Genomic DNA, 17,827 nt, shown 5'->3' on the forward strand with positions numbered 1-17,827 from the left:
GCCATGCTTTGATTGAGAGTCAACCATGGAGCTAAGATTGATATCACGAGTAAACATTTTCTGTGGTGCTGATCGATTTAGCGGTGTTGCTAGGTAGGCACAGAACAATACACACACACAAACCTTGCATTGCCATTCCGGGTACTGTGTCTCTCCCTATTTGTTGACCAACAGAAGAAGTTGGTCTACATTATAACCATTACCTGGATCATATTTGCCTTGTAATGAACACCCTTTAGTACAGCCAAGCAGCAACAACATATTTCACACGTATACCTACCTACAATCCTTAAGGCCACATCCGACAGGGCGGGCACACGTAAAGAATCACTACCCCAACAGCCCAGGTTCATTAACACAGTCCTTGATTCCATTTACACAAGCTACTTAAACAGTATAATACTCCCACACAAACCCCTCCCCAACTCCCAAAATCTAAAGTATATACGTCCTGTTGTCCCTTATACCCTTCCTTTCTTGCATTATCTGTAGTGTTGTTTCCTCCTGTAGGTATCAGGGCAAATTCCCAGGTATTAGACCACCCCCCCCCTCCCATCCCGCCTCCATTGTGACCACATGTGTGTAAGATATAAAGTAGCAAAAAAGCCAACACCAGTAGACGCCCCCCACCCCGCCCGGTCAAATTCCGAGTTTGAGAAACCCCCAAACGCCAGTGTACAGTGCAAGAACTCCAGTGAAGACAGGAAAGAAACACAAAGACAGAAACGAAAGAGAAAAAGAAAACCGTGAATCTACAGCCGTCCCGTCCTGACTGTACCGTAACCCAGCCCTTTCACACACAGGTTTAACTCCCGGTGCCAACTCGAGCCAGCTCAATACCTGGAAAAAAAAAAAAAAAAAAAAAAACCATCACCAAGCATACCCCTCATCCTCACCCTCCCCCCCATCCCCACCATCCCAATCCTCATCACTATCATCATCCCCCTCCCCGCTCCCCCCCTCGTCCACATCCACAAAGTCATTCATGCTGTACGGCATAGCCACCGGCTTCCCATTGTCCAGCACAACCTCCACCCTGTTACACATTCCCTGCCTGTAGTACAACTCCTCCTCCTTTTCCTCCTCCTTTTCCTCATCATCAACCTCCATATCATCATCATCTTCTTCTCCCATAATATCCTCCCCATCCGTCTCCGGCTCCGCATACGAAAACCCAAACCCCTTCTTCTCCGCCACCCTACCACCCCTCGAATCCCGACCAACACTACTAGCCCGGCTGGAGGGGTTGGAATACTGCTCCCTGATCCTGCTGCTTCTCCTCGACGGGCTATCCACGCCCCGTTTCTTGGTTTTCTTGGCCACAGACAGAGGGGGTTCAACCACCTCCCCACCAACAGCAGCAGCAGGAGCAGCTCTCAACGAAGTAATCCCCGTATCCTCATCAAAATCATCCCTCAAAAACACCTTCTTGAGCGTATTACTCCATCTGTCCCTAAAATCCGACCTCTGCTGATACGGCACATCAAGCATAACCTTCAAGTCAATCTCCCTCAACCTAGACAGCCCCCTCGCGCAATCAACAAGCGACCGAAAAAAAACCTCGGCCGCCTCCGCAGTCCAATGCTTGAAATCCTTCAGCTCGATCCCAACCAACGTCTCCGGCCAAACAGGCGCACTCTCAAACCTCTCCAGCACCCCACACGTCGCATCAACATTCCGATACCCCAGCTCAATCTGCGCCCCAATCTTGTAGTCCATCACCACCCACTTCAACCTCGGACACGCCTTCCCCAAAATCGTAAGCCACGAAAGCGACAGCGCGCGGTTATGCCTCAGCGTCAAGCTCTCCAGTCTATTGCCGTGCGTGAGCAAAAAACTGGCGAGATCCTCGTCGGTAACCTCGCAGCAGTTGATCAGATCGAGACCTCTAAGGTTCCTGGGCAGCATCGGAAGGATCCTATCGTCGACTGCATTCGAGTACTCAAACCCGACATGCTCCAGTTGCGACAAGGCATTGATCGCGTCGGCCATGTTCTTCACAAAAACGTTATCCCTCTCCAAAACCTCCGCCTCATCATCCCTCGACGTGGCCTCAAGAGAAGGAAGCTGGTAGTTGAGCAAGGTCACCTTCTTCACACTGGACAACTCCCTCTCATGAATCTTCTTGATCTCCCCCCAGTCAAACGCATGCTCCGTGAACCGGCGATTCCATCGCCACTCCACCAGCCTCGCACCCGACGCCTCCAATCCTTGGAACAGTTGCCTGGGATACCGCCAGCGGAGGTTGCTCCCCATATCCCTCATCACCGGGTCGTCCTTCCAATGGTACAGCTCCAGCGCCTTGAGCTCGGGGAGGTGACGCAGCAGCTGTGTAAAGTCGAGCGGCTCACCCCTGTGAAGCTTGGAAGCAATCTCATTAACATCGATAGAAAGTCTCCTGATCTTGGTCCGATAGGCAAATAACGTCGTGCTCGGGTCTTTAGCAAGGAGCGACACAAGGCCGTGTGCCATACCCCTGCTGGCCAGTGGAGGGCGACGATATAAAGCAGTGATGGCAGGCTCTTCCAAAGCTCGACAGATTGTGCTTGCAGCAAGAAGCCATTTCGCTCTGTGCGAGTCTTCAAGGGACGAGGAGGCATCTTGAAAGACCTGCTCCCAAAAGAACCAGGGCAGATTGACCCAGTTGGGAATGAACACTTCCTGAGGTCTGGATTCAGCGACAGCCTCTGGCGTAGTAGTCGCTGTCTTGGGCGGCTTGAGCACCAATTGCCCAGCCCGCAGCGTCTGTCTAGTAGGCGTCGTCTTCTTCCTCCTCTTCACAGACCTAGCACTACTCCGTCTCGGACTGCCGGTGCGCTCGACACCAACACCCAGCGTCGTCGTAAAGCTCCCATGATCATCCTCCTCAGGGTCACCCTCACCCTCATCATTATAAAACCCCGACCTGTGTCTCGTGCGTTTTGAGCGACGCCGAGCGGTACCAGCCGACAAAGCACCCGGTGACACGGCTCTTTTGCCGTGCGACCCGACAGGCGTCCGAAATGGAAGCGATGTGGTGATTAGCTGCTGCTGCTGCTGCGGTGATTGTATCACACGATGGCCGTTGGTGGAGGTGGTAGAGCTGAAAGACGAGGCTGAGCTCCTGGTGACCCGGCTGCTGAGCGAAACGTGGGGATCATCGGCCTCTCCTCCTGACGACACACCCCCCTGGACGCCGGCATCTTGGCGCGGAGTACGAGGCCGCAAGCTCCGGCGCAGCACCGGCGACGTAGCGGATCCAGGTGTGTGAGACACCACCACACCACCGTTGCGAGTCTTCATGGCGAGTTTGTGTGGGCGACCATCCAGTGAGAAGCCACAGGTTGGAACGACAGGTTTCTTTTTATCGAATGCAAGTGCAAATTAAACACGGCTCGAGGCAAGAAGATGCAAGTCGCAGTTCGATGGTTGAAAGAAAGAGATCCGGAAGCGGGACGGCCTGTGAGCTGTGAATGGTTCACTCGCTCATCTGTCAAACCTTGGCCGATAGTGGGGCACAAGCTTTGGTGCAAGTGCCCCTCCAGAACAGCCATCGGGTTAGGGTTAACAGAGGCCATTACAGTTATCAGCATATATATATATATATATATATATCAGAAAACAAAAGGTGTGCTGCATTAGATAGATAGTATTTCTCAGTTCATGTGCTAGATGGGATTTAAGCACTCTGGGCATAGCAAATCATAAAAGAAAAACCCAGTCCCGGAATCCATGACTGCACTCTGCTGACTGCTGCCGACTTCTCTATCCACTATAGCAGTTTGCCTCCTGTCCCTTTGCCTTTCCCAAAAACCCCAAACGCCAAACAATGCATTGGTCAAAGTGAATTTTCATGCCACCAGTCATTTAGCGGGGGTCCTTGCCATCCAACCGCCTCCCCTTGCTTTCCTCTGGCTTCTTTTCAACCGGAGGCTTCTCCTCGTCCTCTGGATTCTTGACCACTCCGCGCAACGTCTGTCCTCGGCCAGCAAAGTGAGGCTGCTTGGCGTTCGCCGCCTCTCTCTCCTTGTCCGCAGCCGTCTTGACAGGCTTGATCTCATACCCTAGGAACAGTTTATTTGGCGGCAAACGCAACGGCGCCGGACCGTTATTCCTTCTCTTGGGCAGCGCCGCAGCAGGTAGCGCAACACTCCCGATGTTAACTGACGCACCAGCAACTGGAGTCGCCGGCTTTGGTGTTGACGTCTTACTTCCCTTCTTGCTCAGCCGGTTACCCTCCCCAGCAAAGTTCCCGATCATGACGTTAACTGCGCTGGGAGCAATGGCACCGTAGTTGATGGCTTGCGCCATGGTCCCCTGGCTGTGCATCAGACCTCCGGGAGCCACTCCACCTGGGCCCATGGCACTGCGTGGAGTGCTGGTGCCGCTCCCACGAGGCTGTCTCTCAGGCTCGACATAACCCACTGGTGGGGCAAAATCAACACTGACATCGGTCTCTATCATGCAGACGCCCATCTTGTCCGTCTCGGGCTTGACCTCCAGCACAGCCATCTCGTAAATCTCGTCGTTGTATTCAAAGTTGAAAACATCACCCTTGGTCAGAGTGGCAAAGTTGCGAAAGGCCTTTTCGAGAACGGCGCGTGGATCGCTGATGTCGAGGAAGTTGACTGACTGGGGTTGCAGCTTGACCAGCTTGGCAAGCTCGAGAGAAGTCGTCTTGATCTGGATCATGTCGCCGACGTCGAGTTTGAGTGTTTGCATCATCTACCACTGGTTAGCACGGCACTTATACTCCTTCACAAGTGACTTGTAGCACACATACCCATTGAGGAACATAAGCCCTGCCCTCCTCGGCCACGAACTCTAGCACGCCAGCATGCGTGTGCTTGCCCTCGGCCCCGTTGATCAACTCCAGCATGATCGGCCACTGGACGTGTAACCTAGATACCTTGTCGAGAGCCGAAGGAGGGAGGAAGATCTTGGAGCCGTAGTTGAGCTCGGGGCGTTCGGCGCCGGGGGCCATGACCAAGGGGTAGCAGCGATAGTATTCATCGAAGCGCTGTACGCGAGGGGCTCTACCCCCGCCTCCGTAGCCAAACTGTTTGTAATCAGACATCAGCAACGTGCTTTCGAGATTGTGCTGCCGGCGGGGTGGTGATATCTCGGCGCTGCCAAGGGTGCAAGGATGAGCTTACCATTTTGCTTGATGGACCGAGATTTAAAGCTGCCTGTAAAACCGCGTAGCTTTGGTTGCGTTGCTGGGGGGAGGTAAGAAAGCTGCTGTATCTTCCAATGCGGCGTTGTGGTAGCAAAAGAGAAAGTGAATGGCAGCTGGTCGTCGAGGTGCCGAAGGCAGCCAGTGGATGACATACCTAATGTCCGTCACAGTCGCGGCCCAAGCTCAATGCGCACTGTGGGGTTCCGCGGGGTGTTGTGGCTGCTGTGGCGCGACCTTCAACAGCTTTATGTATTCAGAAATTGTCTGAAGATTACTCGATGCTCTACTGAGAGTGTATATACTATTATCAAGTGAATCTCGAGAGAGCTAAGCTGGCAACCACAAGGTGCTCCCTGGCGCTGCATGTGAAACCTTTAGATTCACCATCACGACCGAGCCTCCTGACGTCATTCCTCCCCCAACCCCAACCCTTATCGCTTACCTTTCATCTCGATAATCGCAACATATCGCGTCCTCAACTTCCCATTTCACCCTCACCACCACCATCACCATCACCATCACCACCACCACCACCCCCCCCCATCACAACCACACCATGGCCTCCCGCTTCTCCGCCGCGCGCCCCAAACGCGCCTCCGAAGCCTTCGCCCGCACCCACCACGGCTCAACCTCCGAATCCTCCTCCAAAAAGGTCCGCTTCGACGTCCGCAACCCCTCCGCCCTCGCACCCACTGCCGACTCGGACGAATCCGACCAAGAAGAACAAGACCAAACCCTCGCCGCCGACGTAATCGGCTCCTCCACCCGCGCAACAAAACGCGGAGCAGTAAACATCGACGGCTACGACTCCGACTCTGAAAACGAGCATTTTGAAGCCCGCGCCGAAGCCCGCAGCGACAAGGTCAACCTCGAAGACGCCCTCGACAATTACAACTCCCAACCCACCACCACCTCTCAACCAGACTCGGACGATGAAATCGACATGTTTGGCACCGCCGACTCAGACACTGAGTCCAAACCTCCCAACAAACCCTCCAAAAAAAAGGACAAAACTGTCAACTTTTTAGATGTTGACCAGATTGAAGGTCAAGAAGGGGACTCTAAATCAGGCGGTCACATCACCCTCAATCCTTCAGCCGAACCCACCCTCTCCGATGACGAAGACGACGACGAAGAAGAAAACCCCGACACCATCGCCGCCGCCATCGCAGAAGAGGGCCTAGACGAGGAAGTCGGCCTGGGAGGCCTAAAAAAACATGCACCCAAGATCGACGCCTTCAACATGCGCGCCGAGCAGGAAGAGGGCGCTTTTGACGAGGCGGGGAATTTCATCAGGAAGGCTGCTGATGCTGATGCTGTTCATGACCGCTGGCTGGAGGGGGTTAGTAAAAAGGAAATGAAGGCTGCTGCTGCTGCGCATGAGAAGAGAGAGGAGGGGTTGAGGAAGAGACAAAAGGAGGAGGATAAGATTACGACTGGGGAGTTGATGACGCGGCTTATACTAAAGCTAGAAAAGGGGGAAACTGCGCTGGAGGCGTTGGCTAGACTTAGGAAGGGGCAGAAGAGGGAGAGGAAGGTGCCGAGGTGGAAGTTGGAGAAACAAAAGAAGAAGAAGAATGGGGGAGGGGGAGGGGATGAGATGGATGTTGATGCTGGTGGGGATAGAAAGGAGAAGGATGCGGAACAGGAGGGGATTAAAGAGGCGATTGGGGATATTGCGGATGCGGCGGACAAGTTGATGGGGAGGGAGTACCCGGATATATATGACTATGAAAGGGAGAGGTTGTGCAGGATGTATTATAATGAAACAGGGGAGAGGTGGGTTGAGCCAGCAACGGAAGAGGAAGAATCACAACCAGCAGAGAAGATGTGGGAGTTTAGGTGGGTGGACGGACGGGATGGGGGAGAAGGGAATATACAAGGGCCTTTTGACGGCAAGACTATGGAGGCGTGGAGGGAGGCGGGGTATTTTGGGGAAGGGGTTGAGTTTAGAGTCAAGGGGACAGAAGGGTGGATGAGGGTGGCGGATTTTGTTTAGCATTGCATCGATTTTTTGATTTTGGGGAAGCAAAACAAGGGACGTAAAAGGAGTTTTCAGCGATACCCAAGTATGTAGTAATTCGTAATTTGAACACATTAACAGCCCTTGGTGCACCACCATGGCAGTGATGCTCGGTTTGGTCTCTCAAAGCAATCTATTTCATTACAGTTACAATCCATGATCTGCCTCGCCATGTAAACAAACACAGCAATTCTCTTTTTACCCCCTATCCCGTAACGCCTACGCAAAAATTCCCATAGACAGCAAGCATACACATTTCCCCTCTATCACGAGGTATCCATCTTCTCCCCACCCCCGACCGCAGACACAACCGCCGCCGCAGGAGCAGTACCAGCACCATTCTGCACTCTAAAATCCACCGCCCCGTCCTCCCCAATCAACCTCTTCTCCGAATCCTGCACGAACTTCACACTCCTGCCCGGGTCATAAAACAGCTTGAAGCTCCTCTGCACATCCTCGATACCAATTTGCTTGCTCGCACCCCTCCTCTTCGCCCTGATGAGCTCCGAAGTAGTGATAAGATTGCTCGCATACCTCAGCCCAGCCTCCTGTCCAATCTTTGTCAGGAGGGCAAGAGCATCAGGTGTGATATCCACTTCTTCCTCCTGGGCACGAATAGTAAGAATCTGCCTGATTTCGTCGCCGTTATAAGCGTGCGTGTTGATGATTGATACACGGTCGAGGAAGTCGAGGGGGAGACCGTGGGGGGATTTATAGTCTGTTCCCCTGATCTTGGAGTGTCCTCTGTTGCTGGCCATGATGACGATGGGGGCGAGGTCGGACTCGAGGGCGCGGTTGATGTACGAGAAGCATTCGATGTCGAGCATGTGGACTTCGTCGATGAAGAGCACGCCGGGGACTATTTCGGCTTTGCCTTCTTCCTTCCACTCTGCAACTTTTGTGTTGATTTGATCGCGGATTTCACTCCTGATCTCACCGGTATCACCCGAGAAGAGGGCCAAAAAGCCCTGGGTGCGGGAGTTGATGACGTCGATTTCGTGGAGCGAGACAGTGTGGACGACTTCCTTGCGTTTTTGGAGTTCACCATCGGGGCACTGGAGGAATTTTGTGTCGACACCCATGGCGTCGTAGTCGCGGGAGCGGGCGTAGGAACGGCCGAGCTTGGTAATCTTGCCGGAGGATTTGTCGATGGAGATGATGTCTCCGGCCATGACGCGCTCTTTGGTCATGGCGTCGATCATTTTGCTGCCCATGTCGTAGATGGCTTCCATGTCGGTGGTTTTGATAGTGAGCTTCCCTTGCTTTGCGCCGCCCGTGACGGAGCGGTCGATTTGGATCTCTACGACTTCGCCCTCCATGATTTCGGAGTCTTCCTTGATTCGGACGCCGATGGACTTGCGGAAGGCTTGGGTGAGGGCTTCGGTTTTGGACATTTCGAGGGAGAAGATTTCGGAGGCGGCGAGGGTAGTGAAGGGGACGTCGGAGCCGAGGGATTGGGCCATGCCCATTGCGATGGCGGTTTTGCCGGTACTATAATCAGGTGGTTAGTGTCTGTTGATTGGGATCTAGCGCTGGACGTTGCGAACCTTGGGGGCCCAGCGATAAGCACTGCGCGGCCAGCAATCTTCCCCTGCTTGATCATCTCCAGCACCACAGCGGCAGCTTTGCGCGCCTTCTCCTGTCCTACCAGGCCCTGGGAGGCAATTCTGGGCTCGAGGGTATCGGCATCAACACCCAGCCCACGAATGTGCGAGTGGGCGGCGATGAGGTTGAGCCCCCGGAGCTCTTTGCTCTCGGAGACGGTGACGACGGGCTGCATGTTTTGGTCAGTTATGCTCTCTGGTTCCTGGGTTTGGCAAAGATTCATGGTATCCAAAATTACTTACAGCAGCCATTGTGCGCTTGTTGCAAATGACTTTGGAGAAGATGTTAGATTTTTGCCGTTCGAGGAAGCTGGTATGAACGCGCCAACACTTCTTGGAATCGCGAGGCTGATGAGATTCGACTGATTACTGATTAGAGTTATCGCGTCTTGGCGCTGTGCACATATCGAGGCAAGGTATGCATCAACTGAGCAAATGCCAAGAACCAAGATTAAGGCTTGCTGCTCCCAATTCCGACTTCCGACAGCTCAGCAATCCAGGCTACCCCGCTTTGGGTATCAATTGCTGTAGGTTAAATGAATGTTACGCTATTAAAGTCTAGGGTTGTTGCTACAGTGGCGCGCGAATTTCACTGCCTACTGTTCTCAACCGCGTCGCGGGCATCCATCAGGCGACTTGAAATACAAAAGACCATTCGCTCAGCGCCGTGTGGCAGAGAATAGAGACGGGCCGAGCGAGGTCGGTGCCTGTTTGAATATCTACATTACACAATATTTTTGTTGCCTTCCGATGTCTGTTTCCCATCAGCCACCCGTCGAAGAAAAATTAGCGGACAACCTGACCAGGATTTTTCTTTCTTTTTCGAATCGACAACGCGTTTCCTCGAGTAAGCAGGACTGTGCCTGAGCAAACTCTCTACACATTGCTTCTTCTCTCCTGACAGGGACCCCCCCGCAGAAGAGCGCAGCTGCCATTGGAACATGCCTCTTAGCGCCTACCCGTTTGCTGGGGGTGTGCTTGCCTCTCAATGATAAACCTTGGAGCTCAAAGTTTATAAATCTTCCAATCTCCAGCTCACCACCGCGTTGATTCCCTGTTTATTTTTGCTTGCTTTCTATTTTACATGCATGCCCTGGTGCTGCTGGATCTCTGTTAACGCTGCTCGCTTTGTTATTAGCAAGCCCCGCGCCGTTCAACCGTGACGCATTGTACTTGCACGACCTTCGAAGCTCGGAATTCCCCCGCGCCACTCGTTCGGCCCTTAGCCACTGATTGCTCCGGTAAGTGTAAACTTCTCTCCATATCTCTTAGCCCGCGCGCCATGGGCACACAAACCGACATCCTTGAGGCCAACGTACCTTGTGCTCTTCATACAACACTCGTGTACATCCTGGACCAGAAGTAGAGTTGATAGACTTATCCTACCTACTCTTCCACATCCATGCACTTCGTGAGCCACCTTCATGTTTCGGCTCGCTGCATGGCTGTTGACTTCTCTTAAGCCTATCAACTGCTAGACATGTCAATTTTCTTCTACCTGCCGACGCCATCTAGACTTGGAAAACCATCCTTGGGTTTCTTGAGTTATTGTGGTAAACCTTGCGATTTGTCTTGGGCGTGTGAATATATTCTCGATGTATTCGAATAGTTGCTAACATGATTTTGCAGAACCCTGGCTGTGGTTGAGTTGTTGCCGCACCATCAGTCACAGAATCATAAAGTCGACAGATAGGAGACGTCCCAGCAACTCTGTGCTTGCCGCCTCGGCCCAGTCCGGGTCGCTGCTCCAACATGTCTTCCGACCGTCGGGCGTCTGGGGCACTCCCAAGCCGCCGTGGTCTCGACGAGAGATGGGACTCGTGGGGCTCACGGGATGTTCGTCGGGACGATTACTCCAAACGTGAGTCGAGAGACGATTATTATCGTTCAGGAGATCGAGAACGCGAAAGAGAGCGGGAACGAGAACGGGAACGTGACCGTGACCGTGACCGTGATAAGGACCGTGATCGTGATTGTGACCGTCAAAAGTTGTCGTCACATCATGTAGCATCACTAGTTGCTTCCGTCGACTCGGACCCCGTTAGTGGCGGAGCTCGTCAGGACTGTAGTGCCGCCACAGGAACACGTAAGTACTCCCGTGGATATATACGGACTGTCTCTAACGATTGCATCTGTTCTAGCAACTCGCCAGCTAGACGTGTCCACAAAAGGTGCTGGCGGGGTTGAGGAGGCTTTGAAGCACCTCGCAGCCATGCTAGCGGAGAAAACACGCTTCAAACTGCACCTGGAATTGCTTAAGAAAAGCCAGGCGCAGAGGAACAAGGAGTACGAGAAAGTCAAGCGGAATGCCGCTTCCTTTGCTTCGGTGCCAGACTTGCAGAAGGAATATCGGGACAAGAGTGACAAGGAAATCAAGGACGTGGAGCATCATCTCAGGAAGCTGCACTCAATGGAGCAGAACGCAATTACTTTCTTCATTAATTGTTTAACCTCCTTTCCGAACCAGACAGGCTTGCAAGCCCACGCGCTAGCCCAATCTCAAGCATCGACTGAAGAATTCAAGGCGGCGCTGGCAGCCTTGACCAAGACTGTTGAGCAACAACAAGAAAGTCTGAAGAGGCAGGAGGAAGGCTGGAAAGAGCATGGCGAAGCCGTTGCAACCCAAATCGCACAGGCTGAGGAGAATCTCAAGAGTCGTGACGAAACGACCAAGGACATGTTCGCCAAACTCGAGGCGAAGTTTGAGGCGAGATTTCAGCAGTTGGAAGAAGGGAAAAAGCAAGAGCTGGAAGCCCAGAATCGGAAGTTCGAGGAGGTGCAGGTGAAATCCCAGGCCATGGAAATTGCCTTCAGTAATCTCAGTCAAAAGTGCCAAACCTTGGAGCAGGCTCTTTCCAGACAGGCCAAGACCTTGGAGGAATCGGCGCAGATTGTTGCGTCCCACACAAAGATTCTCGATGACCACTCGAACAGCTTAGCCGAGCATTCGGGCGAGTTCAACACCCACTCTGAAAAACTCGCTGCACACACCCAAATCCTTACCGCACAAGAAGGAGCCCTTTCGCAGCAAAGGCAGGCCCTTGCTCAACGGTTTGAAGCGCAAGCTAACCAAAGCCAAGAGCTTGCAAATCAAGTCCAAAAACTCGACACTGTTGCCGAATCGTGGCGCAACGAGTTGGACATGAGGCTTGTCACCATCACTAAGACGTGGCAGCACCAACTTGAGGGAAGGCTTGAAAAGTCCAACGCCTCTCTACTACACCAGCAGAATCTCACAGGCGACATGTTTGATATCCGTACAGGATTGATGACAGTGATTGATAAGGTGAATAAGATGGAGACGCGGTTTTCCGGTATCGATGACACGTTGGGGTCAGTGGGCAATAAGACCAACAAGATGGAGGAGCGACTTTCCAACATTGATGTGGACACGCTGGATGCTATGGGCGACATTACTGTCCAGTTCCCCAACCTTGAGGAGAAGGTTAAGAGTTTGGAGGGGAATGTGAAAGCGCTTGAAGGCAACGTCAAGAACTTGCAAACAGAAGTCAGCAAAGTTCAACGACAACGATTCGAATCACCGACCATGGTGACGATGCCGACAACTGTCGAAGCGCCACTGGCAGGCTCTGCTGGGGTATCGAAGCAAGTCTTCTCGGCGACCATGCAGGCCATTACGGCCAAGTTTGGCGATTTGATCAATGCAGTTAAAAACGACTTCACGGCACTGGAAGACCGGGTGCAGTCGCTCGAAGCCAAGGCGTCCCTTAAGCAGGAGACTCTTGGCAATCCGGATATGCGGTCTGACATTGCCCGACTAGACCTGGCTTTGACCAACTTGAAGTCGGAGGCGACACACAACAAAGTCCAGATCAACAGTCTGACCGAGACTGCCAATAAGCTGGCCAAGAATCACCAAGTGGTCGAGGACACTTTGAAAAGCAACATCGGTTCTTTGACTATGAGTATAAGCACCCTAGATGACCGCTTCAACAACCTGACCACCAAGAGCCTCTTTGACCACATGGTTTCGTACATCTCGACGCTCTACCCAGAGCCGGCTCAAATCAAGATGGATATTCGTCACCTCTTTGACCTGGTAAAGACGCTGCAGGCAGGCTTGCAGGACTGCCAGGGCAAGGTTGAAAAGGTGGACGACATGGCGAAGGCGTTGGATTCGGATTACCACACAAATGTGAAGAAACGGAGGATTGATTCAAGCCCTAATATGGCGGGGCTGAACGGAGTTCCGAAGGGCGTTGCCTCCTAGGTGCCTGAGCAACCCAGGGGAGGAGACCTGGGCCAAGGTGTACGACAAAGCGCTGCCATGCCGGCTATATGGTCAGGAACAAGATGGCCATTTGGAATTTAGGGGCAAGATTCTACGAGAAGAGAGCCTTGATTACTTGGCCTGGGTTTGCTCGGTGTGGTTGGAGAGTCTACAACTACCCCACGGGAGGGTGTGTGCATTTTTACGATTCTGCGCATTTCTTGTTTCTTCACAGCGTTGGGTTTTCCATCTTTATGCCCTTGACTTTTCGGTCACCCCGAGACTTTTGGTATGATTTACCAGCACGGCGTTATGGTTCGTTGAATGTTTTGGGGTGGGAAGGAAGGGCAAAGGACAGAGGCATGGTGTGCCAGTGACTACCTGGCACACAACGCTTTGCTCACGTATATACGTTGGAGCCACTCATGTGTTTTTTTGCATCGCATTGCTATTATGATTTACAGCATGGCGTCTTGGTTTTGGGGTTGACAAGCTGTCTTGAAATTACGTTGCGAAGACTAGAGGGAAGCAGGAAGGGAAGGAAAAGGGAAAGAAGCCTTGTGCTATAATGGAGCCTCGTTGATTTCATCATCGACATCATGTTCGACCACGAACAACAGACGTTACATTCGTCAGTGGCATTTTCTTATTTCTATCAATAACACCGACAGGCAGCAGGTTATGGCATCTGAAGTTGGTTAAGGAAGGAGGAAGGCGAGGTCAAGGGAAGCGAGGAGTTTTGTATTTTTGGTGGTGACGTCTCACCTTAGATGTAAAATGGGCAGATTAAGCTGCCTGACAAGTGACATATATGTGTTGCGGGCTAATTGTTAGATTACTAAATCAAACATTGTAATGTGTGTATCTGTGTTTGATTTTGGTTTGTCTAAATGTGAGCAGTCTATGAAGGGAACAGAGCCTTGCCAGGAACTGGAGTACCTAGGGGTGAGACAGATCACGTCAGCTGTCATACTTAAGCTTTGGGCTCCGGCGGCTTGGTTAAGAGGGATGCAGAAAGTCAAAACTGGGCACGTCTTTTTTTTTGGGGGGGGGCAGCTGATGCCAAGACTTATGTGTTATTTTCCCGGTTTGAATCTGTTGGATGAGATCGGACCAAGTGCCGGGTGATGGGCTGGCGCTAGGCCGAGATGGTTTGTTTCTTCCAACCGAGTGACTGTTTATCTGTCTACTCCGTACCCAGGAAGAATGGGAAGAGTGATGGATGAGGGTGTACCTGTGACGATGAGAAGAACAGACGGGAACATCTTCTAGGTGTAAATAAAAAAGTCCCCAGCGCAAAAAGAGCCAATAACTCTGCAGACAGCTTTCAGGTCGACCCGCCCGTAAAACAGAGCTGGAGCACACCACTGACACTTCCCTGTCACCCTGTTCGCTGCCCCCGGTCCCCGGCGACTCCACTGTTCGCGCACCGCTGCCCGCCCGCGGGAATCCACCCTCGGCTTCCCACTGTCCACTGCCTGCACTGTCCGTTGTCCGCTGCCCACACCCACAGCAACACCCACGCCCACACCATCCTCAACATCACTACGTCCGGACCGCACGATACCATCTCCGATTTTCCCGCGTTCGAGCCGGCTCGTGATCACGCTCGACCCCCGATTCCACTTCCCATACCTACCGCGCCCCTTCGATTGACCAGCCCGTTGCCCTGTCGCCATCATATGCGGGCAACATCACGACCAACCTACCGTCTATTCGAGAGATGTGCTCGTGTCTGAGCCGCGAAGATAAGGTCGCTTCTCGGAGGCTGGGATAAACTCGGAGGACAACCACCGATTTTGACATCGTGAGGCGGTATTATTTTCTTCTGTCACGGACTGACGCCAGAGAGGCCGTGTCGCTACCGCCGAGCTTGTTGACGGGAACTTTTGGTACGTGTGTTGGCACATTCTGTCTGCCCGTTGGGGAAACCTTGATGCGAAAAGACCCAATTGCCCCCGCAGAGTGAGACCCGAATCTCTGATTCAACTCGAAAGGGGGGCAATATTATTATTGTTATTTTTTATCTCTTTGCGGGAAGCGCGCCGGGGGAAAAGAGGTTATCGAAAACAGACACGGGGCCATACTGACTGACGGGTCGCGACCTGGCAGACAATTTGCGCGCGCGCGCACGAGCTTTCTTCGTTTCTAGTTGCTTTGCGCACCACCTCCAAGCAGAGCTTGACATTGTGTTGTTCTTCTTCTTCGGTTGCTTGCGTGCAGTTATTCGGTTGGCATCCTCCGGTTCCTTCCAAAGCTTCCGCAGACTACGGTCCAGCAGTTTAAAGAGCAAACCTGCCTTTTGGGCCGCGGAAAGTTTGGTTTTCCACCTCCAACACCACCAAGCAAAGGTCTGGATTCTTCCCCATCATCGAACACGCACCGCACCAACATCCGCATCCTCCACTTTTTGTGCGGCAACGAGAGAAGAGAAAAGGCACCGCCAACGAGACGCCACCAACTAGAAAAAGGAGCTACACGACCGACCGCACCACTAAGATACGAGCGCTCAAATGTCCCAACAATGAAGAGAACGATGGATGGAGCGAAGAAGAATGCAGAAGATCTCGTGGCCCAGCATATTCTTCCCAACTGCCCGTACCATCTCTCGTTGTACCACAACCGCCAGTACCCCAAGGCTGAGGAGTGGTGGTTTAACGGCCCCAGCGCCCGCCTGCAGTACCAGACCTTCTCGTCCGATGCCGAGCGTGGGTTTTTGTATACTGTACCGCCGTGGGTCATTGTCGAGGAGGAGCAGGCCGCTCAGATGCCGCCCAGACCGGTCCCCAAGACGGGCGAGAGGAAGAAGATAACGCTTTCCGAGGCGTTGAAGAGGAAGCAGTCCCCCATGTCGCCCATGGGGAATAATAATAGTAGTGAGACGCCGGTTAGATCGGAGAGCCGGGTGGCGAATGGGAGTGGTGCTCACAAGCCGCCACCACCGCCGCCATCGAGGGAGAGGGAGAGGGAGAGAGAGAGAGAGAGGGAGAGGGAGAGGGAGAGGGAGGTTGTGGTGAAGAAGGAGAGTTTGAAGCCAGTGGAGAGGTCGGATGCGCGTCGGGTGGTTTCCAAGACAGATTCCCGGGTGGAAAGGCCACCACGGCCAGAGGTGAATGGGGACAGGTACGAATTGAGAGGGAAGAGGTCGCTGTTGTGGCCGTCCATGCTAACAAAGACGACAGAAGTAAACATCCCCCACCGCCACGGTCGCAGCCCGAACCCGAGAGCAGAAAACGTGTCGCGGATACTGAATCGAGCTTGCCCCCACAAAAGCGACCCAGGAGCGAGCAGGTCAGCGCCTCGAAGCTGGACCGCGAATATGGCCGGCAGCCAAAACCGGAACCACCACGGGGTCGAGACAGAGGGGCCCCTGAGAGAACACAAAGAGAGCGAGACACAAAGAATGATTCACTGCGTCCGACCACGAATGGCTTGGCGCCTGCGTCGACGGACAGGGACAGAGAAAATACTGCGTCTCCGAGATCAACAATACAAGTTAATGGGTCGAGAGTCCGGCCAGATAGCGGCAGGTCCACTCCTCGAAAAGGAGAAGGGTTGACGAAGTCGCTGTTGCCCGAGCTATTATCACCACTTCACCCAAGTCTGGAGGCCGAGCTCGAGGAGCACAGGCCGAGGAGAAAGCTGGCGGACAAGGCGCCACCGCGATCACAAAAGGCGGACGGGGGCCCGCCACCGGCGAAGAAGAGGAAACCGCCTGTGCTGCCGGAGCTTTTGTCGCCGACGCTGCCCGCGATTGTGGAGGAGGCTTTGATACAGAGCAACCAGACGCCGGCCAGAAATCAGTCGGGGAGTCAGTCAGAATCGTCTCCTAGCAGCGCAAGAAAGACCATCATTGCGGCCCCGTTGATATCACTCCCCCCACCGGCAGAGGAGAAGCCGCCCCCGCGACCCAGCAGGATCGTGACCCTGAAGCTGAAGAAGGCCAACGCCAAGCGAGCCAAGGACTTGTTGAGTCTGCCGTCGAAATCGGCAAAGGACGCCCTCAAGAAGGAGCGGTCGATCAGTGTGGAAGCAACGCCGCCGCCAGCGAGAAAACGGCCTCGGCCGGCGGATGAGATTGAGCAGCCCCCCGCTCCTCCGCCGGTCATACCACCCAAGTCCCGGGGTGTCAAGGCGGAGCTCATGAAGAATAACCATAACAGTCCGTCGACTCCGTTGAGGGTGCCGCCGCAGGGTGGTAGTGCTTCCCAACCTACACCCCTCCGCCCCAACTCGACAACCCCGTTGAAACACAGCATCACGGCGGCAGTGTCTGGGAGTGCCGAGGCGGTCATTGCTGCTGCACGCCCCCCCACGAGGGATGTCGCACCCCTCGACCCGAAAACAATCGAAAAGTCGGAGCACCACCGGAAAATCCACCAGGAGCTTGTGGCTTTGGGGACAAAGATCAAGCACACGCGGGATGACCTTTCCAAGTCTAGTCATGGAAACCCCTCCCCCGCAGAAGAGAAACGGCTCTCTGCCCTCCACCTCGAGATGGTCCTAACATATTTCCTCGCCTTTTACAACCTGAATTTGTCGAGGACGTTGGCGGGGAAGTCGGGGGATATCCAGATGTGGGAGTCGCTGCTGCCGCATATTGCGGAATTGAGGGGGAGACAGGGGGTGAGGCAGAGTAGGTGTTTGAAGGCGTTGGCTTGCCAGCTGCATGCGAGTTGTTTGGATCAGATTGTGCACGCGTATTTCATGCTTGATGAGGGGAGCGCGGGGGTGTGGTTTAGGCGGGTTGGCGGGGTGGTGCAGAAGGGGGGGGATGTGGGCTGAGGCGGAGGGGTTGGTTAGTTTGGTGG

At 53.6% G+C, this 17,827-nt stretch overlaps 6 protein-coding genes across 6 annotated transcripts; 3 read left to right on the forward strand and 3 right to left on the reverse strand.

The window, feature by feature from the left end:
• Positions 1–870: 870 nt before the first annotated feature.
• QC764_605640 (uncharacterized protein) lies at positions 871–3,282 on the reverse strand (the record flags this gene model as incomplete). The annotated part of the gene is made up of 1 exon (XM_062949069.1): positions 871–3,282. The coding sequence occupies one exon, from the start codon at positions 3,280–3,282 to the stop codon at positions 871–873; it is 2,412 nt and encodes an 803-aa protein (XP_062797291.1).
• A 435-nt stretch (positions 3,283–3,717) lies between these two features.
• Positions 3,718–6,744, reverse strand: UFD1 (ubiquitin fusion degradation protein). Its single transcript, XM_062949070.1, has 3 exons — positions 5,136–6,744; positions 4,763–5,038; positions 3,718–4,704 (listed from the first exon to the last, which is right to left on the reverse strand). Exons 1-3 carry the CDS (start codon positions 5,136–5,138, stop codon positions 3,847–3,849), a joined length of 1,137 nt encoding a protein of 378 aa, XP_062797292.1. The 5' UTR covers positions 5,139–6,744; the 3' UTR covers positions 3,718–3,846.
• On the forward strand, positions 5,715–7,157 carry QC764_605660 (uncharacterized protein; the record flags this gene model as incomplete). Its single annotated transcript, XM_062949071.1, has 1 exon — positions 5,715–7,157. One exon carries the CDS (start codon positions 5,715–5,717, stop codon positions 7,155–7,157), a length of 1,443 nt encoding a protein of 480 aa, XP_062797293.1.
• A 77-nt stretch (positions 7,158–7,234) lies between these two features.
• RVB2 (RuvB-like protein 2) lies at positions 7,235–9,963 on the reverse strand. The gene is made up of 3 exons (XM_062949072.1): positions 9,029–9,963; positions 8,729–8,955; positions 7,235–8,672 (listed from the first exon to the last, which is right to left on the reverse strand). The coding sequence occupies exons 1-3, from the start codon at positions 9,035–9,037 to the stop codon at positions 7,448–7,450; spliced, it is 1,461 nt and encodes a 486-aa protein (XP_062797294.1). The 5' UTR covers positions 9,038–9,963; the 3' UTR covers positions 7,235–7,447.
• QC764_605680 (uncharacterized protein) lies at positions 9,284–13,880 on the forward strand. The gene is made up of 4 exons (XM_062949073.1): positions 9,284–9,632; positions 9,704–10,026; positions 10,415–10,871; positions 10,927–13,880. The coding sequence occupies exons 3-4, from the start codon at positions 10,538–10,540 to the stop codon at positions 13,014–13,016; spliced, it is 2,424 nt and encodes an 807-aa protein (XP_062797295.1). The 5' UTR covers positions 9,284–9,632; positions 9,704–10,026; positions 10,415–10,537; the 3' UTR covers positions 13,017–13,880.
• A 1,660-nt stretch (positions 13,881–15,540) lies between these two features.
• On the forward strand, positions 15,541–17,801 carry QC764_605700 (uncharacterized protein; the record flags this gene model as incomplete). The annotated part of the gene is made up of 3 exons (XM_062949074.1): positions 15,541–15,971; positions 15,996–16,101; positions 16,218–17,801. 3 exons carry the CDS (start codon positions 15,541–15,543, stop codon positions 17,799–17,801), a joined length of 2,121 nt encoding a protein of 706 aa, XP_062797296.1.
• Positions 17,802–17,827: the final 26 nt, after the last annotated feature.

This window comes from Podospora pseudoanserina, chromosome 6, assembly GCF_035222485.1.
Source record: "Podospora pseudoanserina strain CBS 124.78 chromosome 6, whole genome shotgun sequence".
NCBI classification, from domain to species: Eukaryota; Fungi; Ascomycota; class Sordariomycetes; order Sordariales; family Podosporaceae; genus Podospora; species Podospora pseudoanserina.

What these genes read in the sequence shown, in the direction of transcription:
- UFD1 (XM_062949070.1), bottom strand. An exon ending in GGGCTTATGTTCCTCAATGG is followed by an intron (nt 4,705 to 4,762) that starts GTATGTGTGCTA and finishes AACCAGTGGTAG; the next exon opens with ATGATGCAAACACTCAAACT.
- RVB2 (XM_062949072.1), bottom strand. An exon ending in CTTATCGCTGGGCCCCCAAG is followed by an intron (nt 8,673 to 8,728) that starts GTTCGCAACGTC and finishes ACCTGATTATAG; the next exon opens with TACCGGCAAAACCGCCATCG.
- QC764_605680 (XM_062949073.1), top strand. Translation starts at nt 10,538, where the DNA reads ATGTCTTCCGACCGTCGGGCGTCTGGGGCACTCCCAAGCCGCCGTGGT. An exon ending in TAGTGCCGCCACAGGAACAC is followed by an intron (nt 10,872 to 10,926) that starts GTAAGTACTCCC and finishes CATCTGTTCTAG; the next exon opens with CAACTCGCCAGCTAGACGTG.